Below are 15,723 nucleotides of genomic sequence, written 5' to 3'. Positions count from 1 at the left end.
CTTTGACTCGATTTGTTCTAGTGTTCATTATAGTGACTTAAATTTGATTTCATTGGTTAAGAGATTCCTTTTTTCTAATTTTATGCAATCACTTGGTAAAATTGTTTTTCCTTGAACATTTTTATATGAAGTGGTTTCATGTCTTTGACTCGATTTGTTCTAGTGTTCATTATAATGACATAAATTTGATCTCATTGGGTAAGAGATTTTTTTTGTAATATTATGCAATCACTTGGTAAAATTGTTTTTCCTTGAGAACATTTTTATATGAATTGGTTTCATGTCTGTCTCGATTTGTTCTATTGTTTAATTGCTCTTGAAAGTAGTTCATAGCAATTATTGTAAACGTGTGTGTCTTTTTTATTCAAAATTTTCGCTTGACAATTTTGACTTTTCGAGTGACTTTTACGCCCTTGACTTTTTGCGTTTCGCGTGATCTAAAATTCTCTCAATCACAATTTCAAGCAGCTGAACTCAATTGGCGGCTATTTAATACTAAAAGTCAAATGGAAAGTGCGCCGAAACTGGTGTCATTTTTTACTTTAAATCTTAATAGTGGTATATGTTAACCTATAATATGGTTATTTGGAGCCCACTATAGAAATTCTTATTCCCATTTAGGCTCCCCCTCCCCCCGACTGAAGCAGGCTGCAATTAATTAGAGCTCCCACTAGTCGTTCAAGAGCAATTCTTCCGACGTGTAGTCGGTTATGTTCATTATAGCGAAGAAATAAATTTGATCTCACTGGTTAAAAGAGATTCCATTTTTTGTGATATTATGCGTTCACTTGGTAAAATTGTTTTTCCTTGAGAATATTTTTATATGAAGTGGTTTCATGTCTTTGACTCGATTTGTTCTAGTGTTCATTATAATGACATAAATTTGATCTCATTGGTTAAAAGAGATTCCTTTTTTTTGTAATATTATACGATCACTTGGTAAAATTGTTTTTTCTTGAGAATATTTTTATTTGATTTGGTTTCATGTTTGTCTCGATTTGTTCTAGTGTTCATTATAGTGAAGAAATAAATTTGATCTCTCTGGTGTTAACCCTTTTTTCTATAGGCGTTTGTGTTTCTGAAGAATCTGTCAAGGTTTAATTAGTAATATATTAATTATTTCTTTACAGGCAGTCTATCTTTGCTTCAATTGGCGGTCAACTGAGACCAGATTGTAGATCAGTGGGGTGGCAACATTGTGTCCGCAATTGATGTTAGGGCGTTGTGCAATCAAGAATTTGTTCATATCGGCTTTCTTGTATGTATCTACATTAAAAACTTAAACAAGAAGGTCTAGTTATTTTTCTACAATTTTTTTTTAAGGATCATTGATTTTTTCAAAGCTGGCTCTTTGTTTAATAAGCGATTTTTCTGTTTTGTTCGACTTTTTTGGTTGATTTTGGCGAGAACAAATTGTTTGTGGAGGACGTTCGTATAAAATTTTTTACCAGTAACCAATGAAATTTGCAGTTATTTCAAGTTTCTGAAAAGTTTTTTTTATAGTTTTCATGTTTTTCTGTTCTTTAATTTTTTTCTTGTTTGTTTTGACGAAATAAAGGGCAGAAAACATTAATTATGCTTTGCTAATTATTTTTGAGTTGTTTGGTTTTGACTGCCTATTTGTCTCTCATTCAGTTTATTGGCTATCATGGCCTTCTACTAAAAGTATCTACAATTTAATTTATGTTATTTTTCCTTCAAAGTTGTTGAATTATGTTTTGGAGGCGTGGCTCGTTATTTATTTCAATTAGTCTGCTTTTCAGGGTCGAAATCGAGTTTTTTTTAAAATTAAAATTAAGTTAATTTGTGGCTGCTATTTTTACGATATCAAAACTTCTTTAAAAAAGGTTAGTGAGTGTCTCAATTTCAGTTAAGTACGTCGTTTCTTTTTATGGCCCTCTCACCGAATATTTTTTTCTGGCATTTATCTTTGACTATTCCTTGCAAAGATATTAGTTTCAATAAATGTTCATATTTAGTTAGTTGTTTCCATAACTTCGACTTTTTTCAAAAATTTGTGTTTCTTTTGGTAGCTGTTTTTAATCCGATTGAATTTTGTGCTAATGTTATTCAGTTTGTTGGTTTTGACTGCCTCTTTTGTCTTTTATGCAAAGCAATATTTCTAATAGATGCCACCTTCTGTTTCTGCTCTGAGTTGTTTTAGAAACATTATTTACCATTGCCTTCTATCAAAAATATCTACAAATTATTTTTTTCAAATTTTATCAATTTTTTTCTGTCTGTTGGGCTTGTTAAATACAAAGGGTCTGCTTTCCAGTTCAAGTTTTTCATTCTGGTTTCCGGGTTGTATTTGAGTTTTTCATCTTTTTAAGTAAGTTATTAGGTGACTGATAGATTGTAAGAGACATTAAAACGAATTTCTCAGTTTCGGTTCTCTCTGTCATTTGTTTTTATGATTTTGTCCTTGAATGTTTTTCAATGATATATATCTTTAATAGTTCAATTAGGATTTTCTATCAATAATTTTTAGTTGGTAGTTTTAATAACTTTGGCCTAAGTTTTTGAAAAGGTCGATTTAATTTCTTGCCAGCTGTTCCTAATCGCGTTTTTGTTCCTCATTTTTAACATAAGAATTTTTGTTTTTTCTTCATACGTTTGGATAATTCTATTTTCTTATTAATTTTGGATAATTATTCTCTTTATAATAATTTTGAAGTTTTGATTTTGACTTGATTTAACTGTAATTTCTTGTTCACTGAATCGTATGTCAGATTTGGTCTTTTTGTGTTTTTTGCAATGCAAACGCTGCTTGTGTTTTAAACGCACTACCTTTTTATGGTATGCTTGCATTTTTCCCTACGTTTGATGCCAGACAAGTGGAGTTTATACGCTGATTTTGTAAAGAGTGAATAATTTAAGGCGTTACGTTTTTTTTCTACTAGCTATTCAATGAGCAGAGTTTCCTTTCAATGATTGTTTTTTTTTCAGCTACTTGTTTGAATATCTTCGACATTTGTTCGCGAAGAACACAGATTTATTTTTTGCCGATTGATCTTTTATGTTATTTTATGCCTGTTGTTTTAAAAAATTTTTATGTTTTTAATGTTTAGATGATTTTATTTCTAACAGTAGTCAAAGTTTTCATTTAATACATTTGTTTCAAGACCACTTATTTACAAAAATAGTATTGAAATTTTAATTTTGACTTGATTTCAATTCAGTTTGGTGTTCGGTCCGCGTGAATTTCATATCAGAATGATTCTTGCTATGTTTTTTTTGTGCGAATGTTTGGTATTGTTTTGAAAGTATTGTTTTTTATGATATGCTTGCGTTTTTTCCTACTTTTGATGTCAACGAGAAGTTGATTTTGTGATTTTAGTAACCCTTATATTGTTAAAGGAGCGAAAAGTGAATAATTTTAAGGTGTAGAGTTTTGGCAATTATTTTGGAAGTAAACTGAGAAAACGGTGGTTGTGATGGAACTAACTTTCTCTGTGTTAATTGTTTGTTTATATGCTCTTTTAACTTCGTGTTTACTGCTTTTCTTTTTGGTTTTTTGAATGCTATTTAATGGTCTTACATGTTTTGCAATCCTGCCATGTGTTCCTAACCTTATCTGTTCAATGAGCGGAGTTCAGTTTCTATACTTTTTTATTTTGTTAGTTGTTTCAATAGCTCTGACATTTGTTTTCGAAGAAAAACTGATTTATTTCTTGCCAGCTGCTCTTAATCCGATTGTAATTTTGTTCATTTTTAAAAGTTTTTTTGTGTTTTATACGTTTGGATTAATTTATTTCTTACATTGTTTAATGTTTTCACGTGCTTGTTTTATTTTAAAGCCACTTTTTTGCAAAGATGCTTTTGAAGTTTTGATTTTGACCTGATTTCACTTCAATTTGCTGTTTGTTTCGCTGAATTGTGTATCAGAATCGACCTTTTTTTATCATTTTACAGTTAAACGATTTGTTTTGTTTTGAAGGTGTTGCCTTTTGTATGGTTTTTGGCGCTTTTTCATGTCAATGAGAGGTCAATTTGAAATTGTGATGTTGGTTCCGCCGATTTAGTAAAAAGAGCGGAAAGTTATTTGTTCTAAGGCTATTTTTTTTTAAAAAAATTGGTAATAGACTGAGAAAGCGGTGTTTGAACAGTGAGCTAACTTTTGCAATGGTACCTTTTTTGTTTACATGCCTCATTTTGACTTTATTACAATCCAAGAATTGGATTGTATTGGTGCTCTGTCTTGTTTTATTTTTGTAAGATGTTTTCACACCTTTTATTATGACTTCGGTCTTTCAAAACGGGATAAACAGGTAACGCTCAGCGGACATCAAGTTTCATTAGAGAACCTTAGCCGCGTTTAGTAGTCCCTCAAGTGCTAAGAGTGGTGCAGCTACTGGGAAGGCCGTAATTCAAGGTTAAATGGTCATTTTTAGGGAGTTTTCGAGCCCAAAATGTTGCAATTTTTCGGATTTTTTGTTCGAGCAGTCTGAAATTGAGGTTGGTAAAAATTAATAAAGGTCTTTTACAAGACATAATAACTTTTTATAGCTCTTTTAAGAGCTATATGTATTGTTACTCCAAACATAAACACAATAATTTTTACTAATATTTTCAAGTTTTTAATATTTTCTATTTTTTTGTTGTTTAGCCCATGGTGTCACGAAACCTCCTCTGGGGTTTAGTAATAGGTTATTGCATGGTTTGTGGTGGTAATGGAATGGTTTTCAACATTTTAACTTCACAAATTTTACCAATTTTTTTTTGATAAATTTTGCTGTTTTTCAAACTTTCTGACGTTGTCATTATTCAATATTTCCAGCTCCCGGAGGCAAGAAACCTCATCTAGTGTTTGCTAATAAATTATTGAAAATTTTTTATTGGCCTAGGAATGGTATTCTAATATCAAACTTTCTACCAATTTTTTTAAAATAAAATTTTCAATTTTTTTTCAAATTTTGGAAACTTTCTGCCATTATTAGGTTTCTCTAACCTGAACGGCCGAGCAATATGCTCTAGGTTTTGATAATAATTTACTGCATATCTTCTAGTGGTAGTGGGGAATGTGTTTCAAGAGTTTAAAAACACAAATTTTAGCGATTTTCAAATTGCAAACTTCTGAAATTTTAGTATTTCTCCTCAGTGGCCTCCTATAAGGTTCGGTAGTTTGTTACTGCATGGTTTCTAGTTGCAGTAAAATAGTTTTCATTTTTTAATTTTGCAAATGTAAGCAATTTTTTTAATATAAGATTGCAATTTAATATTTTTGATAGTTTTTAATTTTTTCAGTCATTTTCTGAGTTTCACGATATCTACTGGCCAACAAAACTTTCAAATGTTGCAGACAGGTTGCAGGACAGAACTTCAAAGACAAAAAATGGTTCTGAACATTCTGTCCAGCCATATTTTGGGAAATTCTCTTTAAATTTTCTTTTCTCAATTTTTTGAAGCATTTGTCAGGCTTCTCGAGTTTATCTACCTTTAGTGGCAAATTAATCTCTTTCATGGCTTTTGCGTGAGTTAATGAGTATATTGATTTGTGTCATATGTGGCCTTCATTTTAAAAGCTTCAAGAGTTTTAGCAATGATTATTTTTTTGTTTCGTTTGTTTGATTCTTTTAGTTTTTCAACTTTTGAGATTTTGTCTTTTTGTCTGGGATATTCCAATTGATCTGCTGGTCAGGTTTATTGGGTCTGTTTTTCATTCAATTCCTTGGATTGCCTTTCGGGACTGGTCCTGCTCTGCTTTTTTCTTGGCCTGTTCTCTAATACTATCTATATAATGGGTGAACACATAAGGCATGTTTTAGAGGCATCACTGAGCAGCTTGTTTTAACACTACTACCGAAGAGCACGTTTAAGCGGTTGCCTAATTGGGATTAATGACCTAATGCTTTGAGGTCATTGACCAATTAATGTTTCTAATAGGTCATTGACCGAAAAATGTTACAAAGTTCATTGACCGAAAAGTGTTGCCAAAAGGTCATTGACCAAAAGTGTTGCTATGAGGTCGTGTCTTTCACAGACAATGCTGTGCAAAAAAGCCTCTTGCCGAATTTTTTTTGTGAAAGAAAAAGACAACAATCGGTGTCTCGGTAAACAAGAATAGTGTCAAAAAGATCATTGGCCGGTTAGTTGTTCCGAAACAAGTCTGTGACCAAAAACTTCTTCAGAAAACGGTCTGTGACCGAAAAGCTTCTGATACTGGAAAGAAGGTAAATGATCAAAAAATAGTTGCTGAAAATTGTTGTCTCGGAAATTTGCGTAGGAAACGTCGTTCACCGAAAACGTCAAGGATTAAAAGGTGGATGATCGAAATTTGTTTTGTCAAAGTTTCACTGTACGAAAGTTTTTTTTTAAAAACAGAAGCATTCAGCAAACAAGACCCAAAAAGTGCCTATGCAGAAAACAAAAATTAGGTGCCAAAAATATATATGACAAAATTGAGGTCCTGAAATAAATACATTCTTTAGCGCTCAATAGATGACTTTTTCATATTAAGGGTTGTTACTTGTAATGTATTGCATACAAAACATGATATGTATATAATTTTCGTTCTTTAATATTTTCGAAAAAAATGTTGGTGGCATTATCAAGCCCTTTAACTCAATTCTGTGTTTGTTGACTTCCTAAAAGCATTAGCAAAGGCTTGCCAACTTTTCCTTTTTATCAACATATTCCTGGTTTCGGGCACATCCAACGTGTTCTCATTAGCACATCATCCTCTTTAGGAGAACCGGAATTCATTGTCTCTTTATCTTCCTTTTTTTTGTTGTGCTATATCTGCTCTTGTTTTGTCTTATTGTGATTTTTTCTTTTTGCACTCAAATTTTTGTTTTTTGCGCTGACTCTTATCTCGCTGTTCTTGTACTTTCTCTCTCATGATTTCGGCTTCTTTGTTGCTGTCCCATTTTCCTTCGTTCTATCGCTTTCGTTTTTTCTTGCGTTCTCCCGCTCATTTTCCTTTTCTCTCCTCCTCCTCCTCCTCCTCCTCCTCCTCCTCCTCCTCCTCCTCCTCCTCCTCCTCCTCCTCCTCCTCCTCCTCCTCCTCCTCCTCCTCCTCCTCCGCTCTCTCTCTCTCTCTCTCTCTCTCTCTCTTTTTCTTTTCTCTGTTGGTTGCGAACTTCTTCCTTTCTTTTTGTTTGTCTCTTTTAGATTTCATTTTTTTTTCCTATCGTCTTTCTTACGATGGGTTGCTAATGTTCTTATGGTTTCTGTTGCATTGTATTTCTGTTTTTTCCTCTCATAAATTTCAATTTCTCTTCTCTTTTTCTCGTTAATTCCCCTTTTTCGCTTTTCGCTCCCGTTGGCTTTCTTCCAGACTCGTTTCTGTTTTCCTTCTCTGCTTTCAACCTCCAACTCTTGTCTGCTTTTTTTTATCTATCTGCTCTTCGACTCATTAGATATTTCTGCTGCCATCGATCTCTCTTTCTCTCTATGATTATTTTTCAATCCATCTGTTTTGATTTTAATGCTCTGTGAGAACGTCTGTTACTCTTAACTTGGATAAAACCTTTCTTTGACATATTTGGCCTTCTTCATTTTTTTTGGTGTCCAAAGTATTTTTGCAAAAAAATTCAATGAAACGATCGCATGTACACCATTTATCACGAATAAGTTCTCAATGAGAATATCAATTGTTAAAGTTTCAAGATAAAATGCCTTCAGATAGCCTTTACGGACCTGTTGGTACTAGTTAAATGTCCTACATGTGTTCTTATGCCTGCAAGACTAGTGCATTTTTCATGCATCAATTGCCAGCTAATAATTTGTATATTTATTTTGCTTTTGAATTTGGATCTGATCTTTTTAAAAGCATCTTATGTTTTTGTTGGCTTTCTCTCGATTTCATGATATTAAGGACTTGAAGAGACGACGAGATTTGGTTTTCAGCTCGACTTCTATCTTATGAAACGTAGAATTCTCTCTGTAGTTAGTAGCCTCTGGTGAGAAAATGCTATTGACTCTTGCTGTTTCTGGTTTTCAATGGTTTCTGGTCTTTTATATAGGTATATAGGTTGTGTCATCTTGCATGTCAAAAGACATTGCATGTTCTCAATGGATAGTATTTTTTTGCTTATGGTTTAATTTGGTTCTTGCTTTTGCGTTTAATGTTTATTGTTTTCTTAGTTATACCCAAGTTTGTTGTTCTTTTTGTCTTTTTTCTAAGTGGTGACTGTTCTCATGAAGTTCCGGAATACAACAATTAATAAATTGTTTTATTTGTTTCATTTTGGCGCTTATAGTTTTTTCGACTTTGGCATTTGTTTTCGAAACGTTTTGGTGGATTTTTGATTTCGACTGTACTTGTTGTTCTTGAATTGGTTTCTTTGTTATTTTTTTAAAAAAGAAATGGGCGTATGCGTGCTAAAGATGGGTAATTTTTAAATTGCTCTCGAACAAAGATTGAAGCAGTTGTTGTCAACCTGCTTTTTTTAAAAAAAAATATTCGCTTGACCGTTTTGACGTTTCGATTGACTATTACGCCCGTGACTTCTTCGTTCTGAGAGATTAATAGCCGCCGTCAGCCTTTCAACGGGTGTTATTAAGACGCTCTCCTTTTTTATATCGCTTTACCTTTTGATCACGATCAATTTTTTCAGAAGTCACCATTTTTCACGTTTTACTTTGACTTACCTCACTCTACTCTGTTTCAGCTGAATGGATTTTGAATTCTTTCACTCATTGATTTATGGCATGTAGTGAGTACTGTCAAGGGCAAAATCAAAAGAAACGGGATAAACCTACCCCGGTCATTAAGTCATAATGCATTAGGTAATCAAAGTTCTTTAAAGCGATTGATGGCTAGCGGCGTTTTATTATCCTTAATAACGTTGTTTAGAAGCTGAATTAAGTGTAATTTTAGAATCTAACCGATTATGCTGGAGATTTTGCCCACCAAATGCGATCATTTTGACACTTCATTTCTCCATTTCATTGTGCGTCAAGCATTCCTGCTATTTGCCGGCTAGATTCTAAACTTCTCGTTCACAAGTGTAAGCAGCTGAACTCAATTGGCGGCAGGTCAGTGCTAAAAGTCAATCAAAAACGCTTCAAAACAATTGCAGTTTTTCGCACTAAATTTTATCAGTGTTTAGGGTATAACTTTTAAATTGAAAATACTTGCTTAGAGAGCTCACGGTCGAAATCAGTTCTTAGTTGAGTGGATTATCAGAAAATTTTATTAAGAGCAGGTTTGTACCCACAGATCACCATGGTACCCACGCAATTGAGTCTGTATTTTATTTGTTTTTATGAACGCACACAATTGGGTCCTCAAAATTTTGTCACCATCACATAGGTGTTGAAAAAATGAGGATTTCCCCAATCATTGGGTTACTAGCGATTAATTGCACAGCAATAACTGGACAATTAAAACTTGGGTGAGCTAAGTGAATTAACCATTGCGGACCTGAGAGTGTTGTCGCATGAATGAGACTCATAAATGAGGATTTCTGGCGATCAGCCTTGTGGCTGAACCTCTCATTATGGTCACTGAAAGTCCCTGTGATAACCGATTGTATGCAATTGATACACAAGTCGGATGAAAGCTCCTGTTAACAGCAAGCAAGGCTATAAGTTTCAAAGTGTTTTGAACCAAACTGAGAAGCCCTATAAAGATTCAAATACCAATGGTAGAAACTGGATACATATTTCAACACATTTTTTGGCGTATTGTTAGTATTTCCTTTCTTCTGAATTTGTTAAAGCAAAATCACGCCTTCTCGCCGCATCTAAAATTAGACTGGGTTGTTGTGGGGAGGCTATGTTTACATCTAACGCAGCTGCTTTTTCCAGGTGGGCAAAAATATGTTGCGTGGCCTGGTTGTTCTCCTGAATCAATTTTTTTCTGTTAGCAGATTGGTGCCATATTTGCAGTCGAGCAAGCAGTAAATATTCCATCTCTCACTCCAACGCGCCAAAATATCATATCCCCCAACGATGGCAGCTTAATGTGTGATGATTCAGCTTGTCCAGTGATTCGATTTCATAGTACGGGCATTTTCGTTCAATTGATAACGGAACACCAACCCGGTACTTCAATGCGTTTCTGGATTCATTTGGCTGAAGGTGAAGGCCTAGTCATGGGATTGGAGGTGCGGAAAGCCAAACACTTGATTGAGGCAACGTCAGTGAATACAAACGAGCTTCTCGCTATTTGAAATCTGATGAACAAGAAAAATGCAGCGTTTTCAAGTGTTTTAATCTTGTGTTGTGTTTATTGGGTAGTTTCTAGATTGTTGAGCTGTTCCATTGTTTCTTTGAAGTTTTGGTTGTATGTTATTTTCTCGGCCGTTTTTTGTTCCACTGAAGCGTCTGACTGCAATACTGGCCCAACGCACGCCGCTTTCTTTTGGTCAACTGCTTGTCTATTTTCAGCGCCATTTTTGCTTATTGGTAGACAAGCCTGCTTCTAAGTGTTTTCATTTATAACGGTGACTAACATACTCTAAAAAGTTGTTCTCTGAAGATTGGCAGAATCCTGCAAATTAACAGGATTCCTTCGACGGAGTGTAAAATTGTAGAGAATATACCATCATTTGGGGGGACCACGACAGCTTCGAAGCCTTCCAATTACACACTTTGGGTCGTCTAGATAAGCATGGTTGTCGAGCACCTTTTCTCTTTTGACTTTTTCTCAAAGACGTAGCACCAAAGCTGGGATTGCCAATGGCAGCGCCCAAGATTTCAAGTTCTGCTTTGTTATTTGTTTACCCTGTTATCTATAGCATTCAAGTCAACGGTAGACCAGAGCTGACATTTCCCTGTTCTGAGCCCTGAACTGCGGGCTTCACCCAATTTAGTCAACAATTTCAGTGCTGTGAAAAGTTGTTGATCGGTACCAGCAAGGATGCGGTCATGCAAATACCAATTATGCTGTACTAGATTTCATGATGATGTTTCAGTTTCTACAATGATTGGCCTATTATATATGTTGTTAAATTGAGGATGACTGTGTTTTGAGTAGCAGCAGGTCGCAAAAGCGGCAACATTAGGTGAGAATTCAGCAGCTGCTTCCAAGACCTTGATTGTTTTCACCGAATTGAAAGCGTTTTTAAAGTATTACGGAATATTTCCATTTCCTTTTTTTTCAAATGATTGTTTTTGCATGTACTCTGCTCTCAGCAGCAGCCTTGACTGCTACTCTCAATTGTTTTGTGTTAAATAGTTCAGCAGCTTGTGATTTTGGTTCACAAGCTATGCCTTTAGCAAAAAGCCGTCGAATGATTTCTCCAACAGCGATGGGACGGACCCCAGCTTTCAATTTTGTCAATGCAGTTAGTTTTGCACTCATAGAATAGGAGCAACGAATTCGTGAAGCTGACCCCCTGCTGGCTAGGTTAACTAATTCCGTGAAACCAGGGATTGTTCACTTTGATTGATCATGGGCAGCGCAGTTTACTGCACGCAGCAGATGCTGGGGTTACATTTTTGAAGATGAGCTGCAGTAAATTTGGAGAACGACTCGATTTGGAAGAATACTGAGTCCTCGTCAAATTGATACGCATGCGTGGTACCATAATGATCAGATTGGTGATCAGGTCTTTCCTTAGGATGCAGCTTGTTAAGTTGATTCAACGTTGCAGCGTTGTGAGGTGCGACGCCGTCCGAAAACAAGAGCTTAGCTACCCTCCCAGCTGCCCTTGCAAGCAAAGAGAAAGCGGCTTTTGACTCCCTTCAAGTTTTCCATGGCTGTTTCATTGAGGCCGACTCGTACCACAGTGCAGCATAATCACCTGATTTCTATCGTTCAAGTTTGCTCAACAACTGTTTCGATTGTTGCTGCTTGTGCTGCTTACCATGATTAGATGCTTGTAAAACACATTTGCTAATCGCAACGTTTTATCCAGGTTTCTAATGATTCTGCTTGTGAAACGCCAGCATCGATAACAGATGATAATAATTCCGACCGTCTCACCCGACACTTTACAGACAGAACCTTAAAGCTGGAATGCACTTACTGCTGATGATTTCGAGATCTGGGAGTTCACTTAGATTTATATCTGTTGTAGCTAGATTTGTTGAACTGATGGAATGCACAATCTCTTCTATTCGGGTTGCTAAGTCGCTTTGTATCTTTTTCACTCTAAACGGTAAAGGCAGAAATTGCTTGTGGGCCATCACTCATTTGGGGCACACTATCTGACATATGATCAAAGTTAGGTCCCTACTTGTCATATCAAATTTTATTTTTTTTGTTGATGTTCAATAACACATCTTGTACAGTTTGTACTTTTTGTCGGGGTGGAGAAGTATTGTTTTTTGGGGCAATTGAAAGCTTGATGCGGTGTCATCTATTATTAAACTACTCATTTGCTGAGTCAAACCCGAAGAGTAAATTGCATTGCTCTGCCCCTTGACTAGTCTCTGTAGTATTATCAGGAGCATCTCACAAAATTTCTTCGGTTTCTCTTGTTTTCATAACTGTTGCATCTGATTAAAATTGAATGCACATTTGTAGAACTTTTTTCCTCGTTTTATGAAGGCTATCGACACTGCTTATTGATTGTTTTTGTTCTGCCAGATGAAAAAAATGGGCGGCGTTCTTTTCGGTTATATGTCATCGATTTGAGGTCCACACAGGCTGCTGACCAACCACTACGTAGTTGATTTCCTCACGTACACAGTTTTAAAAAACCAGTTGCGACTAGACTTCCAGATTCCACCTTTTCTGACATTACAGGCGAAGATTAAAAAAGTGTTGGGGATCAATTTACAGTACTAAACACAAATTTGTCTCTATGTTCGTCCTGTGTTGAAATCGAGAGAGCAATTTAAACGCGGTTAATTCATCAGTTTTTATTGGTATATAATTACCTCTAATGACACAATTGAAGCCTCCTTTGTGAATCTAGTTACCCCCTCCCCCCTCGATGCAAGCCGGCTGCAATACATTAGAGCTCCCATTAGTGGTTGGAGAGCAATTCTTCGACGTTAGTCGGTTATGTTTAGTTGGAGATTTAGAATTTACACCTTTTAAATTCGAAAACATAGGTGAATTTTAAAATTCTAATGAAGTTGATAGTCACAGTTTATGTCGGAAATTCTTTGGATTGTAATTGAGGACTGGACCTGCTCTGTATTGTGACCTGCCTTTTTCCGGTAATCTGACGGCTGTGTTCTATTTGATTACTGAACTCCTTAAGACTGATTACTGAGCTCCTCAACGTCTCTTTTTCCACCCTCCATCGAGCTTTTTTTGAGAAGATCTATTTTCAATTGTTTTGTATCGAAATTGTACCTGAAACGTATACAGCTGGTTCCCATTTTATAGGTTCTCTGTTGCAACTGTTTAGGATGATCGTGGAAGCGGGCATTGACATGGCACTGAACTGTGAACAAAATCCATCATATGGCTTTCAAACACCAACAAGTGGGCTGAGTGAGGCTTACTTTGACGCTCTGTTGCAAAATGGATTTGAAGTCACGACGGAATTAGTTCCCGAGGAAAAAAGCTAATTTTTGGTGATGATGATACGCATTATGTAATTTCTACGTCAACTTTCTTTCTACGTTGCATTAAACTTATTATTTGCGGTCCAACCAATCCTGTTGAAGCTGAGTCGGTATCTCGCTTCTTGAAAACAGCTAATTTAGTTTAAGGTTGTTGGAATTGAAACACGCATGAGCGACTTTCAAAATGCCAGATATGCGGTACCAGATTCTAAAATATCAGATTTCCCTATATACAGTGCAGGATTTCAAACTTCGCGTTTCGAGCGAATTTGCGTAGCTCTGCTAGTCATTTCGAAACTCTGGCTTGCATCTCGTACCGCAGCGCGATCTAGATTAATGCCGGATTTTTTCAGTGACGTCATCGGAGTCACTTAACCTGTAAATAAGCTTTTGATGCAAACAAAATTAGTTGCAATTCTTTGAAGCGTTAACCTGCTTCAACAAGTTCATTGTCAAAATTGTTTTTACTAAAACTGTAAACTATTTTTATTCCAATATATTTAATGCAAGAATGCTGTCTTTCCTTGTTTATACTGATTCTAAATATGAATAGTTCTCATAAGTTTTACTTATTGTGTACATGTTGATTTTTAAAGAAAAATTTGTAGTTTTGTTTTTAGTAGTGAGACAAACTACTCTTAAGATTATAACTAGCTGTTGAATATGTTATATTACTAATTAAACAGAAGACTTGGTTATATAAGACGACGTTTTATCGAGAATCGTAGATCTAAAATGGCGAGATACTGAAAAACCGCGATTTGTAATAGATGGAGTTATACTTTTACTCGTACGATTTGATTAGCTTACCAAAGATTTGATGAACTGAAGCTAAGTAGAACCGAAGCCCAAAACTAATCAATTAGGAATGAGAAGTTGTTCTCTAATTGTTCTAGATAACTATTCAAATAAGTAAAAAAAGAAAAATCTCATGGAACCATTTTTCGTTTATTTCGAAAAAATAGTTGAATAAAATTGCTCTCATAATTGGAAAACTTTGCAAAAGAGTAATACACATTTAATGCACAGTGTTTATGGCAAAGTTTCTAATTTAATCAGGAGAGAGGGGCCAAACATTGAGCTATTCACAATCAATTTAAAGCTGGTGATAAAGTGGAAATGAGAAAATGAAAGCGTGAAGATTGTTGACAATATCGGAAAAATCTCACATTATCACCGAGGGACTTTTGGTACTTAAAAAACAATGTTCATTCAATTCGTCATTTTGAAAAATTTTCAGATTAAGAGTAAGATTTTGTTTGGATGTAGTAGTCTTCTACACTCAGTTCCACTTAAGACCTGGAAGAATTCCATGCGAAAGAGTTTTTGAATTGTAAGTTTATTTTTAGGCATATTTGAAATTTCAGTGATTTTTGTTTTTCTTTTGGGGATTTAGAGTTAACTTTCAGTCCTCACAAATTTGTACAGATTAAATCCCCTGTTGATTTTTTCTCTCTTTTGAATCAGAAATGGGAAGCACGAACCCTAAAAATGCTAACTCAAACGGTGCAAACAGAACGTCAATCCATAATTTATTGAAATCCACCAAATTAAAAGCTCATTCCTTTTAATTAAAGTACCCAAGTTTTGATGCAAAATTTTCTCATCTGTTTGTTCTTCTCAGCTGTTAGAGGGCAGTAATTTCCTCAAAGCACCATTGGAGTTATTTACCGTGCTGTTGGAATACTGATAAATATTGATGGATTGCACCGAGGCCCATGCAGTGAAACCAATATTAAATTAAAGCTGAAAATGACTTTTAATCAACACCTGTTGCGATAATAGCAGTTAAATAAACTGCCAGTGTAATAAATTTTAATGCCCGATCGACACTGGAAAAACACTTCAACATTAGACTACGAGTTTATCACACTCTTTTATCGCCACTGTTACTAAAACAGTGGCAATAAAAGCGTGGTGATAAACTCGTAGTCTAATGATCGAAACAGTTTGACGAACTTGTAGTCTAAAAAAACTCGAGTGGTGTGTGTGGTGTGTGTGAGTGTGCGTGTGCGTGGGTGCGAGTGCACGTGTGTGTGTGTGGGTGTGTGAGTGTGTGTGTGTGTGTTTTTGTGTTTGTGTGTGGGTGGGTGTAAGTGTGTGTGTTTGTGTGTGCTGGCGTGGGTGTGTGTGTAAGTGCGTGTGCGCATTTGTGTGTGTGTGTGTGTGCTGTTTGTGTATGTGTTTGTGGGAGGGGGCATGAGGGCAAAACGAAGAACAGATCCAAAGAAATATCACTTAACTTTGAAAATGTAATTGTCAACAAAAAATAAATATGAAAAACCAATAAAACTATGTTCAATTTTG

General features: G+C 35.4%; 1 protein-coding gene across 2 annotated transcripts in view; it reads left to right on the top strand.

Moving 5' to 3' along the window:
- The window catches only part of LOC142338498 (putative trans-acting enoyl reductase Rv2449c), a 51,564-nt gene extending 37,535 nt beyond the window's left edge, over positions 1-14,029 (top strand). The window contains exons 9-10 of one of the 2 annotated variants that reach the window (XR_012758986.1): positions 8,825-8,982; positions 13,257-13,364. Coding sequence is in view for 1 of the 2 variants with exons in the window: in XM_075388280.1 (XP_075244395.1) it covers positions 13,257-13,419 (163 nt within the window). In the remaining variant the exon portion in view is untranslated. Of the gene's footprint in view, positions 1-8,824; positions 8,983-13,256 lie in introns of both variants that reach the window. The other variant, XM_075388280.1, reaches the window with a different exon arrangement.
- The last annotated feature ends 1,694 nt before the right edge of the window (positions 14,030-15,723 follow it).

Source organism: Convolutriloba macropyga, chromosome 4 (assembly GCF_964194025.1).
Source record: "Convolutriloba macropyga chromosome 4, txConMacr16.3, whole genome shotgun sequence".
In the NCBI taxonomy this organism is placed as follows: Eukaryota; Metazoa; Xenacoelomorpha; order Acoela; family Convolutidae; genus Convolutriloba; species Convolutriloba macropyga.
The sequence above is the reverse complement of the archived record's forward strand: the minus strand, read 5'-3'. Positions and strand labels throughout refer to the sequence as shown.